The 16,384-nt window shown below is 39.2% G+C and overlaps 1 protein-coding gene across 10 annotated transcripts in view; it reads right to left on the bottom strand.

Moving 5' to 3' along the window:
* OSBPL9 (oxysterol binding protein like 9) overlaps positions 1 to 16,384 on the bottom strand; it is a 57,994-nt gene that overhangs the window by 29,644 nt on the left and 11,966 nt on the right. For 7 of the 10 annotated variants that reach the window (XR_010366547.1, XM_064428851.1, XM_064428853.1 and 4 more), the window contains exons 3-4: positions 15,643 to 15,721; positions 4,085 to 4,161 (exon numbers count right to left, since the gene is read on the bottom strand). Coding sequence is in view for 7 of the 10 variants with exons in the window: in XM_064428851.1 (XP_064284921.1) it covers positions 4,085 to 4,161; positions 15,643 to 15,721 (156 nt within the window). In the remaining 3 variants the exon portion in view is untranslated. Of the gene's footprint in view, positions 1 to 307; positions 353 to 1,496; positions 1,521 to 1,763; positions 1,865 to 4,084; positions 4,162 to 15,642; positions 15,722 to 16,384 lie in introns of those variants that run through there. The other 3 variants (XM_064428857.1, XM_064428859.1, XM_064428860.1) reach the window with 3 other exon arrangements.

The raw sequence follows: 16,384 nt of genomic DNA, 5'->3' as shown, positions 1-16,384 counted from the left end.
GTGTCAGTCAGTGTCTGAGCCATTGTATCTTCTTAACAGCCAGCAAAGACACTTATTAGAATCAAGTTTTCTTATCATTTGCTACCCAGGAAGTAAATCTTGTTTAAATTATGAAATTATCAACCTACAAAGCAATTAATTTTCACTTAATTCCTTTCATTTTAATGGTGGTTAGAAATGGCCCACCTTCATAGTTTCAGTTCCTTGGTCCCTACAGAGGCCACTTAGAGGCTAAAGTAAATTAGTGCAGATCAAATAAGGAAGTTACTGTGTTCCTACAAGACATGAGCTATCCATTATAACTCACGAGACAATTCCAGAGCCGAATTCCACTGCCCAAAAGCACTTGTAGCACTGGGGTGCTGCCAGCATGTACTTGACAGCAAGGAAAGCAGGACAATGAGAAGCATGTCCTGTCTGAATGGGACTGCTGCTTGACAAGAGATGCTGCTGAGGAACTGAAGAAAACGTGAGATAATTTATCTCCCCACACAAACATGAAACTTTAGCCACAACAAGCCTTCACCCCAGACACACCCTCCCCCTTAGGTCCTGTGGGTAGGAGGCAACTGCTGTGCTGCCACTGCAAAGCCACAGGCCTGCTAATGCCACAATAGTAACAATTTGGGGAGGCAAGGGGAAAAACTCTGCGGGGTTCAGAATGCCATTTCCAGTACTATCACACCACCTGTTCAATGACTTTTCCATAGATAAAGCTAATACTAGATCTACTACATGTATTTTTAGCAATAGCTTTAATACAAATGCATACGGAAACACAGCACACTTCAGTTTCAAAATTCAAACAAATCAGGCCTCAAGTGTATCTGCAATGTTTCCTCCCTATTGTTGTTCCCTTTGGATACAACATTACTAATTGTCAGCCCTCTGGACAGTTTGGGTCCCTTTATACATTCATTCTATGTATTTATGACTCAGTTCCTTGACTGTAGCTCATTTTAGGCCTGGGGGGCAGGGGGGCAGAAGAAGTGTGTTTCATTCTGTTTCAAAACCACTTCCATTACAAACAGTGAAGGACAGCACAGCAGAACATTTAGGCAAAAATAAAACCAGCAAGATTAATCAGACTAGAGAACACAAAGGCACCACTTCACCTCTCCAGCTCGCATTAACTCGTAATCCTTCCTGATTTGGTTCACACAGCACACGAACCACCTGGGCTTTGGTACAGTTTCTCACAGCTCAGATGAGTTTTTGGTACAGGGAAGTCAACTTTAAGTCTGACTTTCAAACTTGAACACTCCTGTACCAGCACAGACAGACTGAAAAGCAGAAATATGAAAAAAGACTCTGAAAAGATACAACATTTTGGGCAAAACCAGACGCCTGAAGGTTTTAAGTGACTGTGAACCACATGTTTAGTCAGCGACAGAAACTAAGAACGTAAGAAAATGCCTTTACAGAAAATAATCTCTGCCGCGGCACTCCGACCCCGCCATCCCGCTGAGCCAATAATCCCCCAAAGAACCGCTCGCCTGTTTAGTCCGAAGGAAAAGGAAAGCGAAAGAGCACGGAGGGCACGAAGCGCTCCGCTCAAACGCTGCTGGAGCCAAGGCGTGTCTGCGCACCGGGCAGCAGCATCCCTGCGGGCACACGGACCCGGCGGCACCCGCTGCTGACGGAGCCGCCCGGGCGCTCCGTGCCCGCCGTGCCCGGGCGGGGCAGCGCCAGCGCCGCTCGCTGCCCGCCCGGGGCTGCCCCAGGGACACCCGCAGCCCCGACCCGCGGCCCCCCGTACTCACACCGGCCATCCCTCGGTGCTAGAGCAGCGGGGCTGCCCGCCCGCCGGGCCCGGCAGCGCCGCCTCCAGCGGGGCGGGAAGGGGCGGGAAGGGAAGAGCAGGGCAGGGCAGGAGCCCCGGCCGCGGCCCCGCCGAGCGCGTCACCCACACGGCGCACGGAGATTGGAGCGGGGCGGCCCGGCCCCGGCAGCCGCGGCCAGCACGGAGGGAGGGGAGGGCCGGCAGGGCCTGGCCGGCCATGGAGGAGCGGGGATGTGTCTGCCCCGATTCACCCGCTCGGCCCTGCGAGCGTCCCCCCAAACTTCGGCTCTGTTCGTGCTGCCCGCCAGGGAGGGCAGAAGGAACGCCACGCTCCTAAGCCATGAAAGAAAGAGGTTTGGCAAGGAGCTGCAGTCGTGTTTCATTCCTAAATCGGTTCGGCAGCTCCCGTGGCAAGCCCTGGCAGTTCCCGAGTGGGGTGTAAGAACACTACTGCACCGACTCCACAAACAAGGGCAGAGCCTAAAAGGTTACATGACCTGTGCACTGAAGAAGGTTCTGAAAATGAGTGGTGAGCACACAGCAGCGGCCCACAAAGTATTACATTCAAGGGTGAACATATTTACAGTGATGGAGGATGTGTTGCTTAGTACTCAATTCAGTTTTTTAAATTATTCCCTCAAACATGACTAGATAAATTACTAACTCGGGCTTTATTTTTTTTTTCCTTACTCATTTGAAAATCTCCAGGAACGTGAACAGTTATGTAATGGGAAATAGTTCCATTATTAGCTGCTGTCATGAAATCTATTTCCACCAATATAACTACACTCACAATTACTAGAGAGCATGGAAGTGTACATTTTGATAAAACCAATGTATGTTCTGGTGTTTCATTCCTCGACTCTGTATCTCCATGTCATAAAAAGTCTTCCAGGTGGAGAAAACAGCACAGATTTCTTTTACTTCATCTCAGACCCTAAACAGGACCACTCACATTAACCTATTCACTTTCTAAACTGAGGATGGGGAATAAAGCAGTCCTTGGGAGTGAGCTCAGCCCTTCTACCTCCACATATTGTTCCCTAGGTAATCCCTGTCTCCTCACACCCACTGCAGAGTGGGGTTCTTCAGCCCTTGGTCAGCTACAGGGTCCAGATGCAGAGATCACTTCTAACATACCCAGGGCACAGTAGGAGGGGTAAAAAGCTAACTGTTGAATGGGAATTTTTATCCAAGGATCTGCTATTCAAAAAAATTAGTGGTCTTTAATAGATGAAGGAAGGTGGAAACTCACTGTCTAACAGGTAAATTGACCAAGATAGTACAATGGTCTGAAGTTGAATGGGTCAAATTCAGGCTTGTTCTAACCCTTTAGATTGGGCAAATGTAATCTAAATCAGTCTTTATGAGCTTCTCTTTAAGTGATATTAGAGATTTTACTCTTATCTTTCTTCACACTGAATCCAATGTTAAGAGACCTAATTCTCTTGCCATACTACAAAAGCACAACCAAAGCTTTATTCAACACAAATAATGTACACGTGCTTTGAGATTTCTACACTGTCACCAGACACCTATATTGGTTACAAACCAAATCCCTTTCATTAGAGTTTGGGTTTCCCTCCAGGGCAAAAACAAATGTTCAGTAACTCTTATAGACATGTCCAGCTCCAGAGCATCACCAGAAACTGTTCTTAGATGATAGAACCACAGACTATGCAGAGCTGGAAGTGACCCACGAGGATGACAGAGTCCAACTCCTGGAACAAGGTAACTAAAGCTAAGAACCATCCTCAATCCATCTATCTGTCTTTAGAACCAGAAAACCACTGATACCCAGATGACACAGTGAAATCCAGCTTCAAACAAGCTATTTATCGTTTTTAACATCCAGAAAAAGGTTCAATGCTGCTGTCTTATTTTAATTTCCAAGTTAGGTGGCATACAAGCATACAAGATGCTTGATGCAAAAAGAACTCCTAGTTTTAAGCAAAAAAACAACAAAAAAGCCCCAACTAAAACCCAAAAAAAATGTACAATAATAAATCCAGAACCTCACCATAAATATACATTATAAATAAATGAGTCAAGGATAACTATATATATATAATAAATGTGAGTTAATAAAGGAAAGTGTCATTCTGACTTTTCATTATGGTAGGACAAGAAAAATGTGACAGACTCAAACCTAAACAGATGTTTTACTATATCCAATTGTACAGGCCATAGAACAGCCAGATTTTATACAGGATGTGTTGGATATTAGCAGTCATGCTACTGTATCACATAGCTTGGGGGGGGGGAAACGTAAAACAAGTGAAAACTGAAAGTGAAACTTGCCTGAAGTTGTAGGGTATGGCGGAGGATGGTGTCCTCTAAAGCATGGATCCACTTCTCCCTCTCATCTGCATCTCGAGCTGAAAAAGAATTCAAAATGTTAAATTACATGCAGTCTTATATACTAAAAGGCACAGGTAAACAGATCTGATGTCCACACTAAATATGGAAATTAATCACACTGTCTGTGTTAATCACCAAGCACATAATTCCACAGTTGTCTCAATATCCTGTTTCTTCTTCTGTGGCTGCAGCTCTGTTCCTTGTCCAGCCTTAGGGAACACATGCAAACAGAGTTTGCACAGATATTCTCAATTCATTACATAATTTTAAAATTCTCTTATTTACAAGAAAATTACCTGTAATAAATTATCTAATAATTCTACTTCAGTGTGGACATAGCAACTTTCAGGTATGGATTCATAATATGGAACAAACACCCTAACAGGTCACTAGTGTGAATAATGAAGCACAAAGAATAATCTTAAACATACAATAAACATTGAATTGAAGTAAATCCTACCCTAAAAATGCTTTCTTTTCCCTCTATCCCCAGTACAGACAAGCCACCTTTGCTTCACTAGTCTGAAAGAGTTCCTTGCTGTGCTCTAGGAGTACTTAAAAAACAAAGGAGTAGAGTCAGTGGATTCCAGGTAAAGAAAGAAGGGAAAATTCCAGAGGCATTTTCCAAAACAGACTGTAAACAAACTGGCCTGTAAATGGATTGAGAACAGTTATTAACAATTGTTTCTAGTTCCTCACTCAAATGGAAGATATTAAAAGAAACAGGAAGCCTGCTAGAAGCAAGGAAAGCTTAAGTGAGCTAGCACCTATTATGAATCAGTGAACTGAGATTTCTATCTCACTTATTTTTCAGAGGAAATATCCTTAGGCTATAGTGAAATGTACTCTCCAGCTCAAAATACTTCGTTTCAATGTTCCCTTCCTCACCCTTTTGTTTCCATTGCTTTTATTTTTTGGAATTCTGCAGCTTAAACCTATCAGTACTTAAAAATGCCCCATGTCTTCTGATTATGTAGATTTTTCTAAACTCCCCAAAGATAACCCTACCAATTTAAAGATAAACATTCTGCACTGTTTACTTCAGCATATAGACACTAATTATGTCAAGTTAACAAAACCATCAGGAGAGAACTGCCAATGTATGTGCGTGTGAGAAATAATTAAGAATGTATTTTTAATACATAAGCTTGCTCAGAGCCTAACTGATGAGGTGGCCTCACAAAACAGTGGGACAAAATTTTCACTACACACAAGGTTTCAGCCATAAAACCATTAACCTGAACAAATTAAAACTAAACATAAGGAAAAGTTGCTACCAAAGTGCTTTCAGATGCACAGAGAAAGAGGAAGAAGTTCAAGTAATTAAATGTTACTCGGAACAGCAGATCATTTTCCTGCAGGAAATGCAGCAAGGGTTAAAAAGCTGGATATGCCTCATTAGAAAGAACTTTTACCTTACAGGACTCTTCTTACTGATGATCCATATTTTAATTGAGAACCTGAAGCAGGCACTGAGGACAAGTTTATAATTCAGTGAAAGCAGACAGGATGGAGGGACAGGGCCCTGTGGACTGTCCCGTGACTGCATTACTCTAAATACATTTTGCAACAGGCAAATTGCAGTTTTTCTTTTCACATTCTGTACACACATGCACACACAAACACTGTTCTTTTTGCACAGCATTACACCTTGACACTAATTTCAATTACTGAACTAGAATCAATTTTAATGCTTCTTAAGTTTCTTTGGTTCTGCTTACCAAAACCAGGCTCCTTGGCCTAGTCCTGCCAGACATATCAATCAAGTTTATTCTTTGTATATTATTATAGTTTATAGTTTACTCTTCCTATATTATTCTTCCAGTCACCACTAAACATACATAGTTACCTGTGTCATTAATCTATCAGTATTTGAAATGTCTCAGTGCTTTAAATTTTCAAAGTTGTGTCCAAAACAACAGTGGTTAGCATTATTGCAATGCGTGTACAGTTTCTGTTTCTCTGTGGTGTTTTTTTTAATCACTATCTCCCAGTCTCAAAAATTATCTTACTGGGGAACTGGGGTACAAGTCACTGAGGTGCTATTAAGTAATTCATGGGATACAAATATCCTACATTGAAGGTTTTTTTCCCACGATTATTTAAACTAAAAAGGAAACAATTAAGCTGCAGACCAGTGAATTAATCCTTGTATTGCGGCAGGATTCCTGTGATCTTCCATACTGCCAGCAAAAAGAGGTCATGGTATTAGTTAAATACTAATCTTAATATACAGTAGCCCATTAACAAAGGTTATCACATTCTGACTTGTATCTGAACCCCCAGCAGAACAGAGAGGCCTTACAGCAGCAGGGAAGACCTAGAAACCAACCGATCCATCCAGTTCCAAAGTGAAACTGACTTTCCTGTGCTCATTAATAAACTGAATTTTTCAAGCTTCTGCTTCTCCAATGACCCCTTTACAGCTCTCTCTACCAGGGCTCAGCAGAGCAGGAAAAAGCTGGGTTTTTTCCTCATATATTAGACATTGCAATCCTCTGGTATAACGTGATCAATCCTTAGGGAGCACACATGAATCTCATCAATCCTGCTACTTAGAGAAAGTCTCGGGCACGATAAATCCAGGAACACTGCCATGAGAAGACTGCTTACTGCATGGAAACACAGCATCAAAACCTTTTAAGCACTCTGTTCAGGACACTGGTTTCATTTCAGACCATCTATCATCAACAGCAGATCCTCCTGGCTCTCCTCCACAGACTCTTAAGAAAACCATGGAGAAAACCAGCAGGATGCAGTTTTTAGTAAAGCAAGATGCAAGAAAAGTTATATTAAATCTAATCAAAATGGCTGCTGTGAGATTAGGTGCAAGTAAAAGCTCCCTAATGGTAAAAGCAATTTAGAACTGAACAGCTGCCAAAAGATCACTGATGGAAAAAAAAAATCAATGGCAACATTCAAAAAAGAGATTAGTCGACACACTCAGAAAGAATTTATGGGAAAAATCTACACACAATGGTCAGAGATCACTATCTACCCATCTGTAGGGAAAGCTAAATATCCAAGCTGTTTTTCATTTAAAGAAAGCAGCTTTGGTCAAATAAAAAGCTCAAATACCTTTGCACCTAAGAAGGTTGTGATGCACACCTCCTAATATCCACTCTGTATCTGCAGATGCTTTCTTCAGCAGGTAGGGACAAGAATGCCCTGCTCATTAGTCCTTGCCTCAAGTACCCTGAAATCACTCCAACTTTTCCATTATTTGATCAGGCTCCACTTTAAAGTTAATCCCCTCCTCAATTCCTATGTGAAAGCTACTCCAGAATTTGTTTCTGACAAAACATTTGGGATAAGGCAATTCTTATCTAGTCCAAGGAATTACACTGGTGTGCTTACACAAAAATAGAGGAGTTTTATCTGGTCCCTCCTGGCACAAAACTTCTAAAAAGAGAAGAAAGACAAGAGAGATAAACAAATTGCTTTTCCCTAGGCTGATCCTAGAATAACAGTATTACAAAAAACCAAACAAGAAACACAGGACAACTGGACATGAGAAATACCTGACACTTAAAAACATAAAGGTGGATCTTAGTCTGAGGGGTTAATGCAAGTGTTACCTGGTCAGCTGAAATTCAAATTGTGCTAGAGCATGTAACTACCTGCAAAAATAGCCATGCTATGTCTGCAGTTGAGAGGGCACTAATAGCGCCTGTGTTTTTCTCTTATTTTAAGTCCTAGGATTTCAATTCAGTTTTTACAGCAATTTAACAGTGAGCATTTGCACGTGAAAGAAGCTAAATCCACACAGAGCTGCATAATCACTGCTGTGTGCAAGAGACTGGAATCATTAATGGCTGAAACATTGCAATTTACTGTGATTATGTCAGTTAAGCTATTTTTACTTTTTTTTCCCCCTAGTAGAATTAGTATTTATGAGCTAGATTACAGTTTGTTCCCATATGCCTAAGCCCTCACTCCTCTGTGTCTATGGTGCATCCTTTGAAAGACACCTGTATAATTCACTGTGACATCTCAGGCATATCTAAGACAACCACAGGGTACTTAACATGATCACGGTCCTATTTATGACTAGTTCAGAGAAACACACTTGAAAAGTATGTCATTTATTACAGTGAGCTTTAATATGAATTTTTAATGGTTTTTTGTGATTTTTAATAAATTTTTGTTATCTGTTGGTTGGGCTTATTCCTAAGATACTTTCACATCAATCTTATACTAAAAAAAAAAAAAATCGGAACTCTTTCCTAGAGAAGGTCCAAAGAAAGAAAAGCAATTATTTGATCAAATAGAAAATTATAGAATGAAAAAAAGTACTAAACACAAGAATCACTGCTTCTACTGAAAAATTTCTGTAATTCCAAAAAATTGTGGCTTAGAACTCCCTTTTGTTTTATGAAATTGTCCTTTATCTCTGAACTTCCCAAACTGCTAAATCAGATATGTCAGGCATTTTTAGAAGTTCTATTCTATGAGGATAAGAAGTCAAATGAAATGCAACTACATTAGATGCTCTCAGCCTCTATTAATTTTCCAAATAGAGAATAAATTTTATAATTTAGAGTTCCTACAATATTTACTTTGCCATGGAGAGATTATATGTGTTTATATAACGTATACCAAATGTTAAAGTACAGCATAAAACAGATTACTTTTTCCAGTCTAAGCTTGATAGCATCTAAAGATTAGATATAAACAAGTTTAACAACTCTGCTCCACGATACAGCATTTACCACCAGCATTTCTAGGTCATGCACAGCAGTACTTGGAAGACAAAATACACACAAAATATATCACCTCAGAATCTCCACAGTCGTGCTTATTTTTGTGTGTGTGTGCATCTATATGGGCATTAGGATGAAAGAAAAACCTGAAGAATTAGTGAAAAAAAATTACTAGATTACTTATAAAAACACCATACTGTCACAAGAAGAAATGCATATTTTATTTTCATTCACTGTGACCTACTTACAAGCAGAACTCAGTAAGAAGAGTCTATTACACCCACAGAGTCAATAGAGTCAATTATGCAGCCTTTATTCTGACAGAACTTCCACTGATTTGTATGCAAAATTCCTGTATTTTCTCAGCCAAGTGCAGAACTAATGTAGTATCTTTACACACAAATCACCAGATAATAGAGATGAAATCCTGGCTACACTGAGATCTATAGGATTTCTGCCACCAGTCTCAGTGGAGAGAGATTTCATCAGCAGTGCTCAATAAGGTGGAAAAGTCAGCATCACAGGACTGTTCCATGGCTAAATAAATTGCTATTTAAAGCCACTGAAGGCCTCTCAAACCATAGAAAAACATGCAAGATGAAGAAGGGTTTCATACAAGCCTGGCACAACACTGTACTTCCACTGCTGACAAAAACCCTTTAACACATGCAGCTCCCACATCTGGCAGCAGCTTGAACATTATTTCCTCTGTATCATAATTCTGGAGTTGTCCCAATCATTATTCTCCCTCCTCCTGATGCCATTCTCCACCCACACATATAAATCAATCCTCCTTTTGTTCTTCAGGTGTCTGACCAGCCTGAGCTCCCTGTCCCCACAGGAAACTCCTGTGCAGTCACAAGACACTAAGTCATGCCCAAACAAAAGGCATCAAAAGGTCTCCTGAGCACAGTGTGTTTGTAAGATTCATCTGTGATCTTGAGAAATCAACTAAACTGTTCTTTTACTGTTACCTAAACTCAAGAGCCTTTTTCAGCAAGCTTTATAGTCAGCCGAGAAACACAGCTTTGGGTGGAAATTTTTGTGACAAAGGAAACACATGATCAAGTTGCTAATAGTTCTCTTTGGAAACCCACATATAATGTGTAATTTTGTAATTAAACATTTCTGAGTGTGGGACAAATCTGCAAGCATATGGTTTTTCACTAAAGAGTAATACTTAAATATTAATAATAGCAGCACCAAACAAAACTTCATATGGTATATTCTGTGGAAATGGTTTTTAGGGTATGTTTGCATTTAAAATTAATCATAGAATCACAGAATGGTTTGGTTTGGAAGAAACCTTAAAGATGATCTCATTCCAACCCCCTGCCATGGGCAAGGACACTTTCCACTATCCCAGGTTGCTCAGAGCCCAGTCCAGCCTGGCCTTGAACACTTCCAGAGATGGGGCAGCCACAGTTTCTCTGGAAACCTGTGCCTAAGCACCCTCACAATGAAGAACTTTTTCCCTTGCAGATCCCACTCACAAAGGTCTGAAACTACTAGTTTAAGAAACCATATTTTGGCTTGAAGTGAAAAAAAAAATCAAAATAGAAGAACAAAAATATAACCATTTTTCTTAGCCAATAAAATCACTGTCAATTTGACAGGTCAAACTCAAGGTTATTGCTATTTGGAATTTCTTGTTAAACAGAAGGAAAAGAGTGTTGAACTACTCAATATCTTTCCCCTCCTTATAGTGAGACCTTTTTTGGCCATTTTTCCCCTTCCAAAATACTTGCTATGTATCACATACACAGTTGAGAGAAGAGATTCACATTTATGTTAAAAGTAACAATTTCTTCCAGAGAAAGGAAAAAAAACAAAAACAATCAACACTTCACGCAGATACTGTTTCATGGTATTATTTCTTTCCTACTCTCAAGTTTAACACATATTCTGAAATCTGCAGCTTCAACCTTAAAAACAGAAAACCAGGAGGTGTTTATAATATATGACCTTAACAATTGAGTAAAGGAAGTCCCATTAAAAATGGCATAACCATGGGGTGATTGGAAAACAATTCTAACACAGGATGCTGCTGGTGCATGAAACAGGAAAAGCACAGGCCTGCACCATTCCCTGCACTCTGGTCACATGTCCCAGCCACTCAAAATACCAGTGCAATACATCAACAGCAAAAAGGAGGCAGAGGGAAGAGAGGGAAGACAGAAAAATCACTGCAAAGCTACACCTAGCTCTGGCTCAGAGAGGAATTTCTGTAGTTATGCCAATCAAGGGAGGATGAGATGCAGCCCAGACCTGGTCAGGTAAAGGGAGGATGACAAAAAGCTCAGCTTGACTCAGATCACAGCTGCTCATCCTCCTCTGCAACATAAAAGCACAGCTGAGCACAGAGGAATTCACTGGTTCAGCAACACCAGTAGCCTAAAAAACCCAGAAAAACATTAACTTAGGACAAACAAAGTGGTCACAGCACTTACAGACATCACTGAAGAAACCAGCATAGACCAAGAAGTCACACCAAAATCTCTCTCTAGGCATTTTGCAATATCAAATTTAAATGCTCTTCAACTTTTTGATTTTAAAGGCTGCAATTTATGAATCGTTATTTAAATCAGGTAATGTGATAGATTTAAGTGCCTCTTCCTACCACAAGAGCAGTCAGCTTCCTGTCATCTATTTGGTGGACAATGTCAAAGATCTTTAGACTATAAATATTGACTATTTCTGCAAGTATTGTTGAAACACAGGTATAAAACCAATACTATTAATTTTGATACATAACATAAATACTTAAAATCTCACATTCTGATACTGCTCAGCACAAAGAATTTGTGGACCTTACTATATCCTCAATAATAACGCCTCCCACATTAACAAAAAATCCTTGCTTTTATAACATTATGGCAACCTCTTGCTGGGCATGTCTCCCTTTTTCCTCAGCTGGGATGGTGGGCAGACACAAATCAAGCTACAAAACTGGGAAAGGATGGGAAAAAAGGGAGAAATCTACCTCCACCAGCTGACAGCTTTCATGTAATAGGAGAATAAGCTGCACAGCAACATTCATGCTTCATTTCTCAGATACTTTTGTGGCAGGAATAGGAAAGGAAAGACAAAAGCTAAAGCAAAATCATCTCAGATCAATGCACTGGACTGCTTCCAGTCTTTCCATCCTTTATTACATAAAACACTGGAGACAAAACTGATTTGCCTTCCAAGGAACTGTACTGCAGGCTGTAAGAATAAGAGCTGAATTTTCAGGTAGGAGTTTAATTTTTTTTTAAAAAATATGAATTCTTTTTTATGCATACAATGTGCATTTAGTGAAGTATTTCAGTCCAGATAGAAGCTATTATTGCTTCAGGTTAGACAGAAAATCAAATATCAAGAAGAAATACAACAATACCCTTGCCAGAGTCTCTTGAACATCATGTTCCCACTCTTGAATTTAAGTCACAAGCATCCCAGTGAGGAGAAAGAACAGCTAAGTAATATGAAGGATTGAAGAAGTGAATTTCTAAATGGAAAGACCTTAAAGCTTGGTGATAATATGAAAATGTTGAAAGAAAAACAAACCAAACCCCCACAGTGTTTGAAAGTTATGGAACATTTAGAAAAGGGACATGTACTGCAGCAAGGAAAAATATATTACCAAGAAAAAGCTTCCTGACAGGAAGGTAAATTAAACTAAAAGTATTATCCCAAATGTCTCACAGCAACTTGAATGGATTTTTGCATCTAATCTGAAAAAACCCATGAGGGAATACTTTAAGATCTACCTAATTCAGAAGCCTAACAAGCAAGCCATGAAACTGGATATTCAGCATGACCAAACAAGGAGCAATCAGGAGATAAAATACATTACTTTTATATCTATTTTGAAATTTCTGATGTCATTCTACCTCCCTTCCCCCTCCAGTATGAACAAGCATCAATATACCTGTTCATAACACTAAAATACAGGGAAAGAATCTGCTGGGCACTCTGGCAGAGCTAAAACCAAGCTGACAGTAAAAACTGAACATGCTGTTTGTTTTACTGCCAATATTTATTCAATATTCTGTCCTTTATACCCAGGTACCAAGGATGTGGATCCCACTAGGGATGTACCCAGTCACCTTTCAAAACCTACAATATCTTTGTAGTGAAAACTTTTAAACTCTTACTGATGTCCAATACAGGGATGGCCACAGGAAGCACAGCTGAGAACAGAAAAGAGGGAGATTGTCACAGGCAGAAACAAAACATTAACTTTGCTTCTGAGAAAGACTCAGAAGTTGCCAAAATCCTGTGACAGGCAAATCTTAGTGGGAGATGCTGGAGTTTTGGCATTTCAGAAATTCAGTTACACACATATGGAATCAACTTTAGGCAGTTTTAAATTACTTACTTGCCCTTCATCTCATTACTTCCATCTCTAGAGTGTTAGTCAGATGTGCAATTTTCAGATGTGCAATTTCTAGCAACTGACATTAAGAAATAATTAATTAACCCAGAATGAAGTTTTTCTTTCATTTTTCAAGAATTCAAATTCTATCACTGGCTGTCAGCAAAATTTCACTGAGGCACCAATCAGTACCTGAAGTCTGAGTAAAAGGAGAGCCTGCAATAGAAACTGCTCCACTGCAGATGGGACCCCAGCTTAGGTCAGGAGATCTCTGAAAGCTTGGATTTTTAAAGCTCTGGTTTTTCCTCAGAGAGGCTCCAGCTTGTTTGAATCCCTGTCTGTCCTTGAGAAAGCAGGAAAGCAAGAAGGAAGGAAGGGACTGTAAGTTGCCATTCCTGCAGTCGTGAATTTAAAGTTATGACTATCTTGTGGAAAAAAAAGCTCTATCTTAACCAGGTATTAAAAGTTAGGAAGAAATTGTTAGGAATTTTTTTATGTTTTCTCGGATTATTCCCAGAATTTGCCCTACATACCCTATGTAGTCTCAGCATATACTTTGTAATATTTACATTACTAAGCACTCACCATTTATGACTGAAAGTGACTTACATTTTGCCAAAGTTAAAACCTGTGTAATACTGAATTAATTTAATATAATGTACAAAAATTTGACAGAAATACGACAGAGGTTGCATGAGGTGAGAATGCATTCACAGTGGCTATAAGAACTACATATTTAGTTCCACAGAGCATTTTTTGACACTGAAATATAACAGGACTCATATCTTACCTGTCTTTATACATGTTTGCATTAAATCCATGTATATTAATACTGTGCTTGTGTCATTATAATTTCCTGGGTATCAGGGACGTTACCTTCATAATGTGCTAATACAAAAAGCATAATACAGAAAATAGTGTACAATATCTTAGTTGTACACTAAAGGAGGATACATAAATCCTGGCCTAATATGAAATGCAGAGAAAGAGAAATTATAAAGCACGAGATGTGACAATATTGCTGTTCAAAAATGACCAATATTACTTAGAGTAGAACATTATTTATGTCAAATACTATCAGTTTTCTTAAGACATCTGGCTACCCAAAAGAGAATACAGCATATAATAAATCACTGAAAACAAGATGTATTAAAAAAGGTCTATCTTAGCAACTAGAGATTTGAGATTTCCAGATTTACCTGTATCAAGTTCTCAAATATTCAGCAGTATTTAGCTTTGTAGTACTGAGAGACTGCCCTAGTACAGCATTCCATTACTGCACTGGCAATTAGCTTGCATTTTAACAATTATCCTTGGGAACAGTAGGTTTAAGTATCACTGTGAGCTCAGCATTATGAAGGTATATTTATAAGGCTTAATGCAGTGAAAAGCCAGAGGACAGCAGCAGCATTTAGGAAAAACTACAGCACAAGGAATACAGAAGCCAGTGACAATATGGTGTACAATTAATGTTTATCATTAGAAATAGTCTCACAAAAGCACCAGTACTGATGATAATTCCCAGCTGCAAATCACTGATTTAAAAATATGCACAGTACAATATAAGTTATAGAATCATTTCAGTTTACATAAATTAAAATGACAGCTTAAATGCAAGTGTGCCTCTTGGGTATTTACAGTTTCCAGCTCTATAGAAAGCAATTATTTAGTCACTGCATTTTAGAGGAAAAGCAAAAGGACTAACAAATGGTAGCTGCAAAATATTTTCATCACCCTTCCCTAGGATTTTAACACTCGGAAAAGGAAGTTCTCTATTCAACATTAGCACAGCATTTTGTCCTACTGCTGCAGACAAAATCATTTAAGGAGTACATAGCAATTATAGAGAGCCTTACCCTTTCTACCGGTGAGCCATAGCATGCAATGACGAAACATAGCAGTGGCAGATGGCATTGGTGCTAGGAAATGTGAATAAAAGGATAATAGCAGAGAAATGGTGACTGGCAGACAAGACACAGAAATGTAGATGAAATGAATGCAAGCTGGTAAATCTTGAAGCAAAGCTCCACCGTTAAGCCAAACGTTGCCTCTAGTCTCCTCATAATTGAGCATTAAGTTCTATTTGGATACAAATTGCAACCTTCAGACCAGTCTTGATTCTCTTCATAAAGAAATGCATCACTGTATCTTGATAACGAAGATCAGAAACCCATAATCAGAAGCACATTACTTTCTCCCCTTGAGTGATTTATTCTTTACATTATTCATCTCCAAATCCTGCCAGAGCTACAGTCTCTTTCTAGCACATATGTAGCCACTGCAGATGTAAATCCCTGCCTAACCTGCAGCACCCCTGGATCCAGAATGTTCTCAGTGTGCTCATTCATGCTGCTCTGTTGCCAAACATTTAAAATCATCCATCAAATACAAGTGGAATCTATTATAAGAAAAAACAATCTCTTCTTTCAGCTCACCCTGAAAATGGAAGGTTTTCTGATCAACAGTTATTGTGAAGGTGCTGTCGTCCTCATCGTCTATACCAATCACAGCTCCCTGTGAAACAAAGAACAAAATCCTGATAAGGCAAGCAGTGACATCAGCAGCAGACACTCTATCACTACACCACTGGAATTTAAAAAGCTTTGACAAATTAGAAGCAAACTGAATGCAGTAAAGAGCAGAAGAATTCTCTGTTCAGTCATAGGATGCAGTCAGTTCTTTAAAATAATACATTTTTAGTTGCAGAAAAAACAGTGAATGTTTGTAAAGCTATTATCTGGATAATAATATGCATCTTTTATTTTTGTAATGGTGGCTTTATGCTGCAGCAGTTCTCTGCTACGTTCCAACTTACATTTTAAAGACTGAGAAGCAATATTTTATATATATTTTCCGTGTATAAAAATAATAATTCTTAAGTACTCTGCAAAAAGAAGCTCTTGACCTGATTTTATCTACCAGCCTGTAATAAAAAATAAATCATTCTAGCAGAATGAATTTGGCCCATCATGTCATGTCACTGGTACACTGCATGATCTAATTTTCAGTCCCTAAGTAAATATTAAAAGTAATCAGGATACATCGGAAGCAACTAGCTTTGTCTTCTAATTCTTCATGAATTATTACAAGAAAATGCAAATAAATTAAAGACCATCTGTGCTTAGCTATTTACAAATCTATCCACATTTTCATTCCTGCCCCCTCCAATACTTATAA

The sequence above is a fragment of the Passer domesticus genome, chromosome 7 (assembly GCF_036417665.1).
Source record: "Passer domesticus isolate bPasDom1 chromosome 7, bPasDom1.hap1, whole genome shotgun sequence".
Lineage (NCBI taxonomy): Eukaryota > Metazoa > Chordata > Aves > Passeriformes > Passeridae > Passer > Passer domesticus.
This window is presented reverse-complemented; position numbering and strand designations above follow the sequence as displayed.